General features: G+C 51.1%; 7 protein-coding genes across 7 annotated transcripts; 3 read left to right on the top strand and 4 right to left on the bottom strand.

Moving 5' to 3' along the window:
* Positions 1-103: 103 nt before the first annotated feature.
* On the top strand, positions 104-1,598 carry ALTATR162_LOCUS5242 (uncharacterized protein; the record flags this gene model as incomplete). The annotated part of the gene is made up of 5 exons (XM_043312861.1): positions 104-171; positions 224-514; positions 568-1,102; positions 1,164-1,197; positions 1,252-1,598. 5 exons carry the CDS (start codon positions 104-106, stop codon positions 1,596-1,598), a joined length of 1,275 nt encoding a protein of 424 aa, XP_043168796.1.
* Positions 1,599-4,605: 3,007 nt separating this feature from the next.
* Positions 4,606-5,613, top strand: ALTATR162_LOCUS5241 (uncharacterized protein; the record flags this gene model as incomplete). Its single annotated transcript, XM_043312860.1, has 1 exon — positions 4,606-5,613. One exon carries the CDS (start codon positions 4,606-4,608, stop codon positions 5,611-5,613), a length of 1,008 nt encoding a protein of 335 aa, XP_043168795.1.
* Positions 5,614-6,020: 407 nt separating this feature from the next.
* ALTATR162_LOCUS5240 (uncharacterized protein) lies at positions 6,021-7,504 on the bottom strand (the record flags this gene model as incomplete). The annotated part of the gene is made up of 4 exons (XM_043312859.1): positions 6,021-6,692; positions 7,053-7,208; positions 7,260-7,289; positions 7,346-7,504. 4 exons carry the CDS (start codon positions 7,502-7,504, stop codon positions 6,021-6,023), a joined length of 1,017 nt encoding a protein of 338 aa, XP_043168794.1.
* A 2,439-nt stretch (positions 7,505-9,943) lies between these two features.
* On the top strand, positions 9,944-11,249 carry ALTATR162_LOCUS5239 (uncharacterized protein; the record flags this gene model as incomplete). Its single annotated transcript, XM_043312858.1, has 2 exons — positions 9,944-10,646; positions 10,708-11,249. The coding sequence occupies 2 exons, from the start codon at positions 9,944-9,946 to the stop codon at positions 11,247-11,249; spliced, it is 1,245 nt and encodes a 414-aa protein (XP_043168793.1).
* Positions 11,250-13,379: 2,130 nt separating this feature from the next.
* ALTATR162_LOCUS5238 (uncharacterized protein) lies at positions 13,380-14,145 on the bottom strand (the record flags this gene model as incomplete). Its single annotated transcript, XM_043312857.1, has 2 exons — positions 13,380-14,036; positions 14,089-14,145. The coding sequence occupies 2 exons, from the start codon at positions 14,143-14,145 to the stop codon at positions 13,380-13,382; spliced, it is 714 nt and encodes a 237-aa protein (XP_043168792.1).
* Positions 14,146-14,579: 434 nt separating this feature from the next.
* Positions 14,580-15,356, bottom strand: ALTATR162_LOCUS5237 (uncharacterized protein; the record flags this gene model as incomplete). Its single annotated transcript, XM_043312856.1, has 1 exon — positions 14,580-15,356. One exon carries the CDS (start codon positions 15,354-15,356, stop codon positions 14,580-14,582), a length of 777 nt encoding a protein of 258 aa, XP_043168791.1.
* Positions 15,357-15,818: 462 nt separating this feature from the next.
* On the bottom strand, positions 15,819-17,801 carry ALTATR162_LOCUS5236 (uncharacterized protein; the record flags this gene model as incomplete). The annotated part of the gene is made up of 5 exons (XM_043312855.1): positions 15,819-16,435; positions 16,491-16,918; positions 16,966-17,216; positions 17,269-17,511; positions 17,559-17,801. 5 exons carry the CDS (start codon positions 17,799-17,801, stop codon positions 15,819-15,821), a joined length of 1,782 nt encoding a protein of 593 aa, XP_043168790.1.
* Between the last annotated feature and the right edge of the window lie 656 nt (positions 17,802-18,457).

Here is an 18,457-nt window from a genome sequence, read left to right as displayed (position 1 = left end):
GCACCACTTGGCCATTTTGCTTTCTACCTTTGGGCCTATTGTACCTCGATACTTCGGCCGGCACACGACTAAGGGAAACTTCTATAGCCATATACACTCAAGCATGCGTACGCAACTTTTCATTACAACATTGCTGGCTGCTGTTACTTCCCTTGTAGCATCCGCGCCGAGGTACGTGCGATGCCACCCTGTCCTCGCTCTTGTAGGCTGATCGTACTTGCAGCAATCTCCACGACCGGAGCGTCGCTTTCGATTGGAGTACGGACAAAGTCCGAGGAGTAAACATCGGTGGCTGGCTAGTCCTTGAGCCGTTCATCACACCGTCGATATTCGAGCATCACAGCTCAGCCGATTGGCCTGTCCACGACGAATGGACGCTTTGCGAGAAGTTGGGCCAGAGTGAATGTTTCAATGTGTTGAAGTCGCATTGGAAGAACTTCGTCTCCTGGAACGACTTTCGGAAAATCAAGGATGCTGGCTTCAATGTCGTACGCATTCCCGTTGGTTACTGGAGGTAAGACTTCATGGAACCTTGGCATGCAAGCTTATACTTACTATCGGTCTTAGTTATGTGGAGCCTTGGGGCCCTTACACTACAGGCGCAGCCCCATATCTCGACGTCGCCATCGATTGGGCGCGACAAACTGGTCTGAAGATCATCATCGATCTTCATGGCGCACCCAAATCCCAGAACGGCTTCGATCACAGCGGCCATACTGCATCTTGGCCGGCCTGGGGCGATTCCGACAGTCTGAGCCACACTCATGCTGCACTCAAACAGATCGAGCAGAAATACGCTACACTAGAGATGCAAGATGTCGTGGTCGCCATCCAGTTCCTTAACGAGCCTTTCCTACTTAAGCTCGATCAGAAGATGGTTAAACAATTTTACCACGATGCATACTACAGCCTACGGGGTATCAGCGACACACCTGCTATGCTGCACGATGGGTTCGAGAACCCGTCTTGGCTAAACGGCTTCCTGACCACCCAGGACAACGATGTGCGCAATGTCGTGGTCGATCACCATGAGTACCAGATCTTTGACTCCGGGTTGAACGCCATGTCTATCGACCAACACGTGGCTCTTACGTGCAACTCTGTACGTTACAGTCCTGCCGCTACCGTTCCACCAGGCATTGATTGCTAACCCATCCTTCCAGGTCAGCAACTACGACAGCTCAGACAAATGGACGAGTAAGTGATTGCACGATGCTCATGTAATCGATATAAACTAATCCCTCACGCCAGTCGTGGGCGAATGGTCCGGCGCCTTTACCGACTGCGCCCTCCATCTCAACGGCTTCAACTACGGTTCCCGCATGGAAGGTAGCTTTCCAGGCTCCTACTGGATTGATTCGTGCGCCGGTAAATTCGGTTTCGTGTCCTCGTGGTCTCAGGACTGGAAGGATAGCGTGCGTCGCTACATTGAAGTTCAACTCGATGCGTATGAAGCCAAGACGCGTGGTTGGATCTTTTGGAACTTCAAGACTGAAGGGAGTGCTGGGGAGTGGGATCTGTTTCAGCTTTTGGATAATGGTGTGTTTCCGCAGCCGTTGTGGGATAGAAGGTTTGGAAAGGCTTGTGAGAACTTCTGAGGTGGTAAACGTAATGGATTTGGTGGTGTGAGATGAGGGGCAGGTGTAATGTTGCAGTAGATGGGCAGAGTGGTATGTGGTGGTACTTGTGTATGGGTATGTTGCATCTTAGCGGATATGTATTGATATCGTATGTCAATGGCAAAGATCGTTCGGTTATGGTTCCTCATTTTTCCAGGCTATGTTATTGAGGTTCCGTGTTGTTCATACTCCGTTTCTACCACCTAGTCTAGAGAGTCATCGCACCTAGGTCGGGCGCCTCGTGATGGCTGCGGCTAAGGATCGTTACGACCACCCAACGAACTGCGAGAATCTTCCCCATCATGACAGCGGCTGAACCAAACTTATTGATGATACTCGATCTCGTTCTCACATGTATACTCCGGTTTCGGGTTATCCATTTTCGGAAGACAATTGCATTCTGTCTGAACCTTATTTTGAAGCTTTCCCGATTTACATCTATGTCTTATTTGCATGTTCCGGTTTCTATTTACACCTCCTCCGCCGATCCTAAACCCGCACGAATATTAAGCAAGCACACCGTGGATAACTTCCAAAATGACGCCCGCCGGCTAGAAATCGCGGAGACGGTTATATGCGGACCCCAGGATGTACTCAAGATCGGTGTGATCAGTCCGACTGAAAACACACTGACACTTCTGGGGATCATGTTTCTTGCTATGAGACGTGGGCAGGACCTACCAGGATCCCAAAGACATCAAGGGGCTTGATGTGTGATCGGCAACAGCGGTTGGTGGGATGCATCTCACCACAGTTTCACAGCAATGCAGCGACGGTTGTTTCCATGAAGCTTAGAATTTACTGCGCTTGTGGCAAGTATCAATGATGACCCGGAGGCCCTCTGAGCACTCAAACAAAGTATTCGTCGTGTGGCCCATCCTGGCGCGTTACAAGTGGACGAAGAGGCGCGCGTGTGCCATCTTCACGAGTTGAGCGATCGTGTCCTACTAATTGGAGGATACTCAACCGTGCACTGGGTTCGCGCAGTGCGTGCGAGGAGAACATGGGTACCTGGACGCCTGGATATTGCGGAGGCACATCCTGGGCTAGGGCGTTGCGAAGATCGGGTGTCAAGTTCGCAAGGAAGAAAAATCGTTCTGCAAGGAGAAATTTTGATTAGAGAGCCCGCGCGGTCAAAAAGTCCAGAACCGCGTATCGTCATTTGCTGTTCTCCGCATATCCGTCATCGGCTGTAATTACGCGTGCGCGACGGAAGACGTGGGCTTGCCCGCTCGCTACGACTACCATCTCTTGTCTATGTTGCGCGCTCAGGGGGCGAGTTTTATCAAAGTGAAGCTCACAGAATATCGTTGATGTCTATGGGAAGTTCCTATAGGGGGTCAACAGTTTAAAGTGTATGTTTTCACAAATACTCGTCGAATGAGAACCGCTCCCACTGCAGCCATTCTGTCGCGGAGTGCCGAACCAATTGCCACGGTTTCCAGACCTAAGGAAAGTGATTTTTTAGCGTAGATTGCCGGTGCCGCGCTCGCTAGCTTGTTAGCGTTGGGAACTGCAGCAACGGTATTGCGCCAACTACCGGGTACCAATTTTGGGCTGTCACTGAGCATCGTATGGCTCTCATTGCTCTTTTTCGCCCAAGAAAATAACAGACCTGCATGTCCCTGCTCATCAACCAGCACAGGCTCAGATCATGACTTCATGTTTGTAATGACAAGGCAGTGGTCAGAGAGCGTCGTGATGTGTTCGCCCAGAAACGCATCCAAGCCTTTGGGCACGAACACACAAATGAAACCTAGCTACTTTGGGATGACGTACTTGGGCACTGGTTGGCTAGTGCAGTTGACATGTACCGAACTTCGGTTGAAAATTTCGAATTACGTTCATCGAAGGTCATCAGCTTTTCGCGCTCAGATCCAACAAACATCTTGATAATGAATCTCGATCATCATGTTGCTTCTCCAGCCCGACCGACCTACTCGGAGTTGCCCAGTGAACTATGAAAAAGACAAAAAAACGACTATGTGCAAGATGTTCGGACATGATGAGAACTTCTTTCACATGACGTCTGGTATGCTTCCGCGACCCGCGTCGTTCATGCACTGTCAAGACACTTCGTGGGGAGCTGCGTAATGCAGACGAAACGTGGAAGCACAGACGAAATGTGATGGGGATACTCAAGAATGCGATGCACGGCCAGATGTCAAGAAGTATTTTGATGGATTTTAGAGTTCCGGACCGGTTAACGACGCCCTGTTTAGGTAAGCTTCAATAGCCTCATAGCGCCTCATTACCAACGGCTTTCACGCGAGTACTTTGGGAAATTGAGCACATGTGATCGATTGCGGTGGGTATGTGGTCTGGACCTCGTCGCTAATTACCTACTCCACCTTATTCTCCGAGGCATCCTGGCGATCGTGTTGCGCATCACATGGGACGCCTCGAGTGCAATGTCGAGTTCTGTCGTGAAGTGACAAGTATCGCGAGCTGTCTCTATGAAAACGTTGGTGCATGAACAAAGTCACTGACATGCGCATTATGCATCCCAGCGGCTTCTGAATGGTGGACGTAAATTCCGTCCATGTGTGTGCATGTAGCTAAGGTAGGCGAAAAATGCACCCCGGTCCTCAACTTTCTCTGAGGTCATCGGGAGAACGTCCGAACGACAGCGTCGCCCCGCCTCAGCGAGCCCGACCCGCCATTGAACCAATCAGCTCTTTCACCGCGGTCGCTGGACTATTGACCGAACGGCTGGTTCTGCATGGATCAACCGTTTTTCTGGCGTAATTCGAAGATCGCCCCGCCTTGCTTTGCGACTGTTAGCGGGGCCGGCGGACGCACAGCTGTGTTTCCCAGTTTCAGTTGTATTTGTACCCGTGTCCCACCCGTCACAACACAACAACAACAAAAAAGCAACCTAACATGCCCGTATCAACATAAACACCCACGCGATCCGCACCTAATACGTTGAACTATTGCAGGACTCAAATCGAACCATTCCAGGACTCGACCGAACTCAATCAGGATGACGACTACCATTGGCATGTCGTACGACGACCTTCGCCCACATGTTGTGCGGCCGAAGAAGTCTCTCTTCCAGAGGCTGAACGACACCCACGACCAGCTCATCTCTCACATGCGATCGTTGAAGGAGGATCCAGTACTTTCCGTCAAGCAATCAACAGAACGCACTAGGGCATTGTCGACAACATCGCTCAAGCTTTCAGCAGAACGCACGAGGGCAGTATCGACAACATCACTCACATCAACGCCCGAGTCAGATCGCGAAAACTTGCAGGACGCCACTCGAACAACCGAGATCGACCATGATGACCGCATCTCAAGTGGTTTTCTGTCCCCACCAGTCTCGCCAGTCGAAGGCAGCTTCTTCCCTATCCAGCAGTTCCTTCTGCCTAGAGACCGGAAGCCCAGCAAGGAGTTCATTCAAGGCATGCAAGGCTACGTGCACTGGAAACAGGCTACCTACGAGTCTACTCTCAGTCTTCCCCTCTCTCCACCACAAACACCGCAAAGCTCGTTCTCGTGGAGCTCCTCCAGAAGTACAAAGAGCGAGATGTCAGACGAGCAGATGGACGACTGGCTCGACCGGCCTATGGACGCGGAAGTGCATCGCTACCGCAAAGTTTCAGCCTCATGGTTGGAGGGATCGACTGGTTCAGAAGAAGATGAGAAGAAAATCCACGTGATCGAAGAGCATCCTGATGAGGAAGACAGCGTGGCACGAGAAGAACGCCAACATATCGCAGCGATGTGGCGGGAGACCTGGTGCATGCAAGGCTCGCGAGAAGGGAGCTTCATTGAAGAGCAACACAGCGAGGTCGCTCCAGAGGCACCGGAAGACTCTTCGCCAAAAGAGAACGGAGCGAGGGACACTCAGTCCATGTTGCTTTCGCTACCGGACGAACTTTTGCGGTACATCGCTCTCCATGTGCCGAGTGAGCATGCGAAGCCATTTCGATTAAGCTGCGCAAAGTTCAGCGAGCTTGTTCCAGCATCACTGAGCTCTACCTAAAAGAGCTACGAATATTTCATTTGTCATTATACATCGCTTCCGGCATTTGTCGAGATTGCGCAAAACAATACCCATAGAAGAAGAGGAGCAATCCTAGTAACAGTTCAGAACGGCATACAATGGCTTCAGTCATTCGTGTGGTCGGTAATATCGCATCAGATAATATAGGGACTATGAACCGCTAAAGGCAATTCATTTTAGCAGCAGGCTTGGGGAAGAGAGAAGGTGTTCGCGAGGTGTCATCAGATATTGGCAATGTGCCGGTTGTACAGAGCGAGAAGAAGATTATTGGACCGATGGAATGTACAATTCTGCATTGTTGCTATCATCTAATGTCTATTACCAAGACTAAGAAAAGGAAGGGACAAAAGAAATTCAATTCATTACTATTAAACGCTGCATCCACTTCATACCATCTCCTTTGCTTGTGGTGTCCGATAACTCCTCCCGGCCTCGGATGTTTCCTGCGAATGCAACGATTCAGTTATGTTTACCTTCGTCGTGACAGTAATGTTGCCCAACCCGCCGGAACCCTGGATCTTATTGTTCAACCTCGTAATACTTTCAGTGCTACCTCTTTCTACGATGGGAGAGCTCCTCTCGGATGAGCTCCTGCTCAACCCTCCAGCTGTCGTGGTCGCCGCATCGATCGTTGTGAGCATGTATGATTTACCTGTATTGCCATGGCCTGCATATTCGCCGTCTGATGTCTTGTTCGACCCGAGAGAATTGTAGTTTTTGACTGCAGAACGCTGTTTGGTGCCTGCTCCATACGCATCTGGATAATATCGTGGCTGCGAGGTCTTGCGGGAACCATAGCCGTATGTGGATACGAGGAGAGAGCGGAAAAGCGGTTTGAGACAGGGCAGATTACCCGCGACGATACCGACGTTGCATTCGATGACGGTCCAGATGGTCATGTCGCGCGAGTCCCACAGCAGGTCGCCTTCGCGCCCGTAGTTGGGTAGGTAGGAGAGCTTGACGAAGGCAGCGGCTGTAGCGAATGTCCCAAGGCCGAGGATGCAAATAAGGGAGGCTTTGTGGCGGCGATTCATTTGAACACCCCATAACATGGGAATCTATATGGTTTGGTTAGCAGAGTATGTAGCTGGTCGAGGTAAAGTGGAGACTTGCGGGTATGCCAACTGAAAAGGCGATGTCAGTAAGGATGTTCAGTATGATGTTGAGAAAGCCCAAGGCTTGTCTAGTCTTGATGGTCCAACATGTAGCCTTGATGGTTTGGTCCCACATTAAACGGATATCTGTGCACTGTAGTAGGACTGTAAGGACACAACCGATTGTGTACACACTCATAAACACTAGAACTGGTTAACACCTCCATACTAGTGGTCTGAGAGTTGGGCGCTTTTACCCATGATGCCGATGATTAGGCGCCTGTAAAACCGCCCGACCGCGATTCTCAAAAGGAAGAAACCCACCGAAATCTTAACGAAACAGATGGCGAAGAGAAACACCGGCTGAGAAATGAGGTTTAGCCTCAGACCAGCTACAAAATCATCCTTATCGATGTAGTCGACATGCTTCCCTGCTCCGTAGTGGACTTGCGGTATGACGAGGCATTGACCAGCAACACACTACATATTGATTAGCATCGTACGAGATATTCTCGACCTGTTGCTACATACCAAGATCATAGCCAACAGCATCACGTAGTCCTGGTGGCAGAAACATATCAGTGATGGTCAACCCATGGGCACTGTGGAGCACTCACGTCCCAACCAACATTCCGGATCATCTTAACTCGAACATAGAGTCTCGCAACCGTAGTAAGCACGGCCACAATGGTGACGGTTAGCGTGGTTGCGAGGATGGTCGGGCCCTGGTTTTCGTAAGGACGCATCGGCGGCATCGCTGCGCCGCTCTGCTGCATTGTGGAATGTACGTCAATTGGAAGTGAAGGATTCCTGAACACGCGATTTCATCGAGGTACCAGCAAGATGCTTGTGATATAGCACCAGCGAGCGGTAGTTCGCGACAGACGTCAGGGGTTTCACATAGCTTCCGTCTTCTGAGACCAACAGCTCCTGTCTGCGAGACCTTAAACCGCCACGCGGAAAAGCCGAGAGAATACAGTTAACGGCAAAACTTAATCTGGATATACTATCACTCATAGAGTGTAAGAGGAGTGAGCTTATCGAGGCTGTTACCGAGCAGCCATGACATGTGCTGGCAAGAAAATACCCAGACTAGCCTCGCTAACGAGAGGGGTGGCTGTGAATGGCTGACTCGAGACGAAAGCGTACTCCTTGACTCATTGGCGTGACAGACTGACGCAGCGGGAAACGGTATCCTGCGGTTTACGAGTATCCCTGCAGACGGTAGAGTCCCATGTGCAGGGTGTTGGAACAGTGCTTGCAAGGTGACCTACGTGCGATGACAGAGTCCTAGGAGTTCGGCGGCACTAAGCTGTAGTCTATACAACCAATATAGCGATGTATTTCAACAGTGCTGCGTCATTTCCAAGATGGCTGTGCTTTCCCAGCGTATGGTCAGTCAGTGAAGATAACCATGACCTCGAAGAGCCGGCTCATGGCTGAGCCGCCAGCCATGTGAGTATCGACGCCACCAAGGGGTCATAATAGTGTACGGCCTGCAACTACAGCATGAACCGTACTCTCAAGATCGTTAAAGCAAGTGATCGAGAGCTAATATTCTGCATGTCATGCCGTTTACTGCACGTCTTTGAAACCAAAACACTGAAAGGTGCTAGTTTGTGGACCGGGATGTGGGGTTGTGCGTAAGGAGTCGATGATAGATGAGGAAGCGTGCAGCACGGGGTGAATTTGTCAATCCGGACAAGTACCGGCGGGGGTAGAGGAAGATTCACGAGCCATCGTAGAGTACTTAAATGGTGACAGGTTGATTGACAGGAGAGCCATTTCCAAATCGACATGAGAGTGAACACAAGTATAATCCATCGCGAAGCTGTATTTGGAAAAATACCATACTTGAAATCTCAGAAGCACGCACTGAAGCGGCATTGGAATACTTTTACTGCGTACCGAGGAAGTTGTGAAGCCGAACAGGAGATCGGTTAATCTCTACTACGCTTGTCGCTTCCCTGCGCCTTGTCAGGAAGGTCACAACACCCGGTAGATCTCCACAAGCTTGGAGGGTAGTGCCTAAACCAATGACAACTCTAGAATAGGTCTTCCCGTGCGGGTGCACGATATTTTAACGATCGAGATTATCCGGTAGTTTGGACGCCTTGCCCAAGGTGTATTCTGAGGAGTAGAGGAGGCGGGACGGGGAGACGGCGAGACGGATCTGATCCCTTAGCGGGGCCTAGCGCAATGGCAAGACTGCGCCACCAATGTCAAGCCGCAGCGAATGCTTACCTTTCTTCACCCAACACGCACGAACATCCGAGATACCTATCCCAATGCAGAATCCTGAATCATGGAAGGATCAAAATACTTTCAAGGACATTTTCTAGACCACAACTGCCGCCTGCAAGAAAAAATGTTCCTTTCTTCCTGCACGTCGGTGGACCGCGGCTCATTATGCAGGGCTGAGGTGTGATTGCCTGCAGACATGGAACAAACTGGTATCAAGCCCCCCTCAGGTTTGAAACCATATATCCAAGAATGTGGCTGGGGTAGGGGTATAGAAGTATATGTTGTATAGGACCCCAGGTACCACCGAGCTCAACTCATCACTCGCATACCGCATGAATCAGAATGCCTTGCGCTCATCATGTTCCCGAGCACGGAAACGCACTGGGGCTCTTCAACCAAACAACATTGAGCCAGCGGGGTTATCCAAAAGTTCGGCAAAGCTCCACTTGTCATTGTAAGTGCATCAACGCGATTTGAGGTGTCCGGCAGATTCCATCCGAATCTTCCATGCACATGTCACCGAACGATGGTTCCGTATACCTAGGTATCGACGCTCGCTTGCGGCAAAGACGCGCTTGATAGAAAGTCTGCCAATCTAGCCTTAGGGTCCTTGCGTTTATGGCATAACATTCACTCGGAAATGCATAGACACACGCGCCAGGCACCGAAAGATTATGGCTCCACACATGGCATCGCCTTGCCTCGATGCTTGACTAGCAGATTGAGAGATAGCAAGGCTAGCTGCGGTGTACTACACTGTTCTAGCAAAGCTCGAGTGGCATCGGGCGTTTCTCGCCCCCAAACCCGGCAGTGAAGCATGGCAGACCCATGCGGTAGCGGTGTAAGACCATTTTTTGGATATATATGTGTAGGAGCATGCCTCTTCCTTTTTGCACAACGCCACCCAGCTCTCTCTGTCGACCAATCCTCTACAACTACAACTTCTTCAATTCGATTGATCAAGAAACAACATGCGTTTCAATTCTCCTCTGGCGCTGACCCTGCTCGCTGGGACGTTGGCAAACGCGCTACCAGCCCCGCAAGATGCACCTGTAGATCCGTCCTCACTACCCACCTCGGCCTCGAGCGACCCTACGGTTGCTAGCGAGCAACTTGATCAGCTGTTTTTGTTCGCTCAACAACAAGCCAACGATGCCCTAGCAGCAAGTTCATCGAAGAGAGGCACCTGCAACAAGAACACCGTGGCTGTGCGCCGAGAATGGAGCGACCTGTCAAAAACAGACCGCAAAGCCTATACCGATGCAGTACTTTGCCTCCAACAGAAGCAAGCAAAGACACCTGCTTCACTTATCCCAGGAGCGAAGTCGCGATTCGATGACTTTGTGGGTAACCACATCCTCAAGACCATGGAAATCCACTATACTGGTACGTTCCTAGCATGGCACCGATACTTCACTTGGCAGTACGAGCAAGCTCTTCGCAACGAATGCGGCTACAAGGGCTACCAACCCTACTGGAACTGGGCAAAGACTGCTGCCAGTGGTCTAGAAAAGTCACCAATGCTCGACGGATCCGCGTACTCCATGTCAGGCAATGGAGAGTACATAGCAGGTCAGGGCAACGTTGTTATTGCTGGCAGAGGGCCACCCATTGTTATCATCCCGCCCGGTACCGGAGGCGGCTGTGTAAAGGGTGGCCCCTTCAAGAACATGAGTGAGTCTTCCGACAACTATACCAGATTGGCGTGAATCACGCACTAACTCGGATATTCCAGAGGTCAATCTTGGCCCAGTTGCTTTGAGCACAACCAACGGAACCGAAATCGCGAACGGCGACGGCCTCTCATACAACCCCAGATGTTTGACGCGCGACTTGACCGACTACAGCAACAAGAAGTGGGCCGATGCGACCGCCATTGCTGACCTGATCATCAACAAAAAGGACATCTGGACCTTCGAGATGGTGATGCAAGGTGTGCCGGGAACAGACAGTCTAGGTGTACACGGCGGTGGTCACTACTCCATGGGCGGCGACCCCGGTCGCGACTTCTTCGTATCGCCTGGTGACCCGCTTTTCTACCTCCATCACGCTATGATCGACAAAACTTGGTGGACATGGCAGCAGCTTGATACCAAGACCCGCGTGAAGAGCGAGAAGGGCGGTGTCTCTGGCACAGGCACGTTTTTGAACAACCCGCCTTCGGCCAACACGACCTTCGATACTGTTATCGACCTTGGATATGCTGCAAGTGGTTCAGAAAGGATGGAGGACTTGATGAGCACAACAGAGGGGCCCTTCTGCTACATTTACGTATAGACATGAATGTTTCATGATGAAACAAACCTAACGAAAGTTTACATAGACATTAATCAATAATCACACACATATAAACACCCACGAAATCTTGAGCATATAACTCCATGATTTTTTGATAGTCCTTATTTGTGAGCCGATTCTAATCACACTACACAGCATAAAATACCCGCTTCCACCTCCATGACCTCGCACATCCAGCCAATACACCACCGCTAATCATACAAGCACCCGCCAACTTCATCACAATTTGCCCTCCCTTCTCGCTTCCCTCAATTAACGCTGCTGCTCCAACGAGGCCCCCAAAAGCATTCAATCCAGCCAAGGCCATAACCACAGCAATACGCGCTGGCATATCACCCTCCCACCTCCCCTCTACCTTCTTGCTGAGAAATGACGCTGCGACAATCATATGTAGCGATAGCATCGCCCCGAGCGCGACACCATATACCGCCGCAAGAGGAACAACGACGTAAATCTGCGGATACACCATGGGCGCGAGACCAACTGCACCAGCGAGTATGGAAGCAGTAACAAAAGTGTTAACCGCCCCGACTTTCTTCAATCTCCTCAGGTTCGCCGCCACCGAACCTGAAATAGCCGCAACACTCAGCAAAGCCAGTGCCCCATACGCCGCAGTATCCGGAAAGAAAATTCCAGGAGCTCCCGTCAGCAACACGACACTATAAACCGGATAAACCAGTACTCCTACAAAGGTAAGCATATAACCCAGTATAAACCACATGCCACCTCCTCTGACATCCCTCAAGAAACTCCTCGGCATACAAAGATGAAGTTTACACCCCTCCCTCCAGAACTTCACCTCTTCAGATTCTGATCTCGCGAGTAGGAAAAACGCCGCAAGCAACGTCACTCCCATGACCCCACCACTATACACCCACGCCAACTCGCCGCCGTCATCTCCCCGAAAAGAAAACCTAGCAACCACGGTATAAACAACCGCCCCAGCGAACCCCGCAAACCCCGATTGCACAGAAACAAGCGGGACGTCATTCCGGTAATGCGTTGCCAGCACCAACGTACTAAGCGTAAAACACGTTCCCAGTGCTCCTCCCAACCCCACTCCTTGTAACAGTAAAACAGCAATGTAATTTTTCTGAGCTTTGTAACTGAGAGACGACGAGGTAGTCGCCATGACAGCGGCTGTAGCGAACACGACTTTCCAGTTGCAAGTCCAACTCTGCCGAGATTGCATCTGTTTTCGATCTGATAACATGTTGTAGAGATAGCCGATGGGTAGCGGTGAAGCGAAGAGAACGAGGATTTGTAGACCGTGGATTAGAGCGAGGGATGTGAGGGATGAGGTGGGGAAGAGAGTGGTGAAGTTGTGTTGTAGGGTTGTGGCGGATGAAAGGGGGATGCCGAGGACATTGAAGAGGACGAGAGCTTGGGCATACATTCTGGTGCTGGATGTTAGCGGATAGTGTTGTAGTATAGAAAGGAGAAAGGGGTGGGTACGATCGGTTTCGGTGTCTGTGGGCTCGTTCGGACGAGGGCTGCGCGGGTGAAGATAGAACATGAGTACTGCCCACGACGCTGTCTTGGTTCCATTTCTTCTCTGCGGCGGGGATGCCGAAGTTGCCTTGTCGAACGGCGGAGATGCTGGGGGGTGAGGGAGCTGGGCGACGGGACATTGCGAGGGATGTGCACGGAGGGATATCGAAAGTGGGCATGGGTACGCTTGATATTCGATAGCGAGTGATGTGATTAATGGATCAACTTTTGGGGTTTCCAGTAACAAAGGGCGATGAAGGGGGAGAGCATATGTAGACGTGATTGACGTGCAATCGAGATAGAGCGTAAACCGTGGTCGACTGATGTGGAGAATCTGTTGTCGCAGTAGACCCGTCAAACGCATCAACTTCATGTCAATACTCTAAGTACACTGTCACAACAAGAACTAGAACACCTTTCTTGACAAGCGAAGAAACTTCATATTGAATCTCCCTATACCACCATTAGTTTTGACAGCTACCTTAGCCAGGAAATACCCCCCAGCAATTCACACGTCGTGATAAACAAACCCATAAGAAGGACCCAAGATAACGCCAAAGTGAAGTGACTTTCGCCCAGTCCTTCATCCAAACCAACCTTTTACTCTCTGCATACCCACTAGAAGATGGAGTTGACAATGTTTCCACCAATCGTCGCACCAGCACCGAAGATAGCCGCGTTACCCAACTTCTTTCCAAACTTCTTGCCGTTCTGTTCCATCTTGCTGGGCTCAGCGGGCGGCGCTTGCGCACCCGAAGCGACGTCGAGAGGCATGTTGCCGTAGTTGCTGGGGGCGGGCGCTGAGGGAGTGTAGGCGGGCATAACGCTCTTCTCCTCCTTGCGGACGTAGCTAGCAGGGAAGATACCCTCCATGCCGGTGCGCTCGTTGCGTCCCTTCCACCACTCGTTGTTCATGTACTCGGTCACGACAACCTTGTCGTTGGGCATGAGAGCCAGGTCGCCGGCGTCTTGGGCGTTGTACTGGTACATTGCTGAGGCGTAGGCGAGGACAGCGGGCGCGGCGGGGGTAGCGGGGACAGAGGGGTAGGCTGGCGGCGGCGCATTGGCGGTGTTGTCGGCGTAATATCCGATGTTGGTGTTCTTCTTCTCTGGGGGAGGCGTTGGCTCGCTCTTGATGTTCATCTGGGAGAGTTGGGCGGTCGGCACGGCGGGGAGGGCGCGCGTGCTGTTCTCGGCTGAGACGGGGAGTTGCGATGCGATGGTGTCGTGTTGTGCCGAGGTGATGACATTGGATTCGACGAGGAATTCGAGGTTCTGTACCCATTGTCAGCATCAGGCGACGGTCAGGAGTTTGGGGGAAGCTTACGTTCTTTATGTCGCGAAGCGATCGGTTGATCATCGCATTTCTGAAGCTGTCCGCCATGATGATGGTATTTCGGGAATGGAGATTGATTGGGACGCGCAAAAGTCGGTCGTAAGTAGACGGTCGAATGGAGTGTATAGGGAGTAGTCGGTCAGAGAATGCGGCGACGCGAGTTGTCAGTTGGGGGGACTTGATACGAGCGGGAGCAGGCTAGCGGCGCACCACTTCGGAACCTCTGCGCCGCAATGGGGCTGTGCTCATGTTGGCTGCGCAACCCGTGGGTACTTTACTTCTTCACCGAAACCGCTATTGAACCTAGACTGAAACTGATAATTGGCATATATTCTTATTCCATGAATCCTCACTGAACGACAACGGCACACTGTGGTTATGTTTCCTTGCGCGCCCATCCGTCGGGGTCCAAATGTGGCTTGCCTAACTACCCAAGAGCCCCACTCATCCGCCATCTATTCTTACATGTAGACACCAACTACTTACGACAGGAAAATCTGCTTGTACATCTCCTGCCTCTTGTTCTCAAACGCATCGAAAGCCTTTCCCACGAAACCAACTGGAATCTGATCCTTGCCATCAACCAGTCCCTTCCAGGCTTCATCCGTAAACTCAGTCAACGGCATACCAATGTTGCCTCCATCCTTGATATCCGGCTGGTGCTTCGCGTCGTGCAATTCTGTCTGTACAGCTGGCGGGAAGATCTCGATGACCTTGATGTTTCCAGGCCCGTTCCCCAATTGATGGCGGAGAACGAGGATCATGTGATGCAGCGCCGCTTTGGAAGCGCAGTAGTTTGGACAACGCGGTAGTGGCATGAGCGCAAGTCCAGAGGTCGTGTAGATGAGCGAGGTTTCCTTCTCCTGCTTCTGGAGGAATGGAATAAATGCCGTGGTAAGATGCATGTACGACAAGTAGTTCGTCCTAAACTCCATCTCCAGCAGGTCTAGGTCGACCGTCTCGGGCTTGGAGAAGTCGAAACCGCGCTGGATGCCAGAGTTGAGGAAGACGGAGTCGAGGTCGGGGTGTTTGCTCGTTACATCCTTGACGAATTTTGGGATCTCGTCGAGCTTTGTAATGTCGAAGACGACGGTGTCGACTTTATCGCTACCATGCTTCTTCTGGAATTCGTCGAGCTTCTCTTGTCGTCGTCCAACAATGATGGCGTATTTGCCGTCTTGGACAATCTTCTCTGCAAGCGCCCAGCCAATGCCAGACGTCGCGCCTAGCACGAGGACCTTGTTATATTTAAGAGACATCCTGTAGATTTTGCTTTGAATGGTACGTCGCTATGGCAATGTGTAAACTTTTGCTGGGAATGCGAGCGCCTTTGTACCCAAGTTGAGGGAATCATGAAAACATCATTAACGCCGCCGCCAGCCAATCTCCACCCCGGTTCGCAATGTATTCTGAACCCCACTATACGCGGATCTCGGTAGTAACGGACTTTACAGACAAAAAGTAACTGATGCTGTGGTGCGCAAGAGTTCTAGAACGGATACGTCATGGTGAAGATGTGGATCGGGCGCTCGGCAGTTGAGACGTCCCTGAGTTATCGCCCTCGGCCATTATCTTCTCCGACATAACAAGCACGGGAACAAAAGAGTATAGGGTTGAAATCATGTAATGGATAAAGAGTGTATTTTGCTGCTCCTTTTTGGCAACGAGGGGTATCAAATTATACTATTAACTAAAGCCGTCACATCCGCGTAGCGCAATCATCATGCGCACAACAACTTCCGCATGAAAGCATTGCCCTTCTCCTCGTCCGCGTCCTTGCTCAACTGACTGTTGGCACGTGAAACGTTGACAAACTTAGGCCATGTGTTGGTGAGAACAAGGTATTTGATCTCGTTCTCTGCGGCATCAAACACCAACTCGTTGAAGGCGTCCGGAACATCAACATCTGTAACAGACTCGTCAGAGTAAAGCGCGCCCATGCCGGACACAGCCTTCAAGTTCGCACGTCCAAGTCTATCGAGACTGATGACATTTGCAGACATGTGGTGATTGCTTTTGTCGTTGATGGGCAAATCCGATGCATCATCAGGCATGACGTTATCAAAAGGTGTAGCGTTGTCGCTGGTTGACGATGACTCTGAATTTCGGCGACGTCCAAAGAGGAGGTTTGCCATCCTCTCAAAAACAATGTGAAGACGTTTCATCTCTTTTGATGAGATGTTGATAGGGAATTCGGAAAACTCGAGGGATATGAAGTGAGCGTAAATGCGCGTGGCAGCAAGGAATTGCCTGCGGCGGTGTTCGGCGGTTGATGACTTTGGTGAGAACCAGTGCAGGCGCCAGTCTGAGACGTGTGTGAGGAAACTGACATTTTCGCCTATTGATATGTAATTAGTATACATGTTCACGCAAGTGGTGAGTGGAAAACTTACCAGAAAAGTCCTTCAAAGCAGCAAATTGGAGCAGTGGCATAGCGTTGGTCCTGAGCGCGTTCTCTAGGGCAGTCATCGTCAAGATGTCAGACTTCTGCGAGTCGAATGACTGGTTGCCAACGCTGATCTCGCCACTAGACTTGAGGGTTGTCGTAGCGGAGAACTCGCTAGGAGCTTTGAAAGGAGCGTCCATCGACGCTTTATCCGAACCAGCCAATTTCTGGCGAGCTTCCCAGTTTGCGATGGCGTCGAGGGTCTCTTGGCGCAGTTTGTTGCCCTTTAGCACATCGATGATAGGGAAGCCGATAGTGCAGATCTCCATGATACAGAAGCAGACGGCGAACCACACTGGCGGAGGGAAGACAGCATTCATGGGAGCGAATGCAGGAGTGTAGAGGCCTATGAGCCAGAGCGGAGACGCTGGAAGCCTACAAGAGTCAGCGATGAAGATGAACGTACGGGAATCATAACGTACCCAGCAAGACAACAGATGATGGTCTGGAGTCTCCAGCCGTGAACATCGCGAATACCGCGCGACTTGAAGAGAATCCATGGGGCATATACCCAAGACCAGAACAACTGCCACACGATCGATAGCCACCACTCCCAACCTTTGCTACAGTTGACGCGCACTTCCATACCAGTACCTTGTACAGTATAGTTGATGATACCATAGCTGCTATGGAACTTTTCTGAAGCGAGGAAGACAAACAGAGTTAGGGCGATCTATCCCATGGGTTAGACTACGGTCGCATAGTAGCAGTGGGGGGTTGCTTACCTGAACAGCCATGCCAATTCCAATGAAGATCAGAGTTCGCTCGATGTTGTCGGCTCGCTCTACTCCGTTCATGATTCTCTTCCATCGGCTGTTGACGACTTCTTGAGCCTTCTTCTCGTCGATGGGCTCGTGGTCTTTCAGAGAGCTCATACGAGCGAACTGCTTCTGACGACTAGCGAGGTGCAAGAACTGGCTGTTCGAGGCATGGAACAAAGCCATGCCCAACGGGACTGTAATAGACATCTGCTCATGTTAGTAAACACTAATGTGCAGGTCGTCGTATAGCATACCATCCAGAATTCAACTGAGCACGGGAACGCTGCGCCGAACGGGTAGGCTACTGAGCAAAGGGAACCATAGACATGGAGCACGAAAATACCCGCAAACAATAGTGGCAGCCTTCGCATGCGGATTGATGGGTGCTGACGGTGAGTCCATAAGAAGGTGAGACCAGCCAACAGTAGAACATTCCAAACAATGAAGATAGTAATGTAGGTCCATCCGACACCGTCGAGAGCGAGTTGATACCCCATGGTGTCACGTAAAAAGAATGATCAAAGGAGCGTATTGAGTACTGCAGCTTGCTCGGCGAGACTGCTATCGTCGTGATGGAAAACAGCCTCGACCTTATACAGGCAGTCTCAGTCGACAAAAGTATAATGAAAGTTTTGTCGGCGAGACAATGGGTGAGAGAGTTCGCGGCATGATGCAGGGTACGAGGATCGACGTCTTGTTCCGAAGATTCATCTTGAAAGCGGGAGATGTTCAAGGGTGCGCAATGGCGATAGGGTCGACAGTGTGCACCTGTCAACCAACGATGTGCCGCTAGTGTATGCTGGATCGTGATGCTAACGCCAGATGGGGCTTCTTCTTGTGCTGAACCGGTTAGTGCACGATCTGGTAAGTGGCCATCCCGGTGAAATTGTGGATCCTCATCTCATCGCACGATACCCCAGTGTCACATCCCTTCATTGATGATGCGTCCTTGCTTTTGCACGCTGGGCGTGAAACACCTGGTTGGTGTACCTGACGAAGCCTTTCTTTTTCATCGGAAGGCGCACACCCTCGGAGACATAGCACCCTGAACACGTACCCTGAAGAGGTTCGTTTCGCCGATGCGCAGCGAAAGCACAAAGGCAGATTCCGTTGTTACTACTTGGTTCCTGTACTGCGCGGTCTTGTCGATCTC

This window comes from Alternaria atra (genome assembly GCF_907166805.1).
Source record: "Alternaria atra isolate CS162 genome assembly, contig: 25, whole genome shotgun sequence".
NCBI classification, from domain to species: Eukaryota; Fungi; Ascomycota; class Dothideomycetes; order Pleosporales; family Pleosporaceae; genus Alternaria; species Alternaria atra.
Note: the sequence above shows the minus strand (reverse complement) of the source record. Positions and strands in the feature narration are given on the sequence as shown.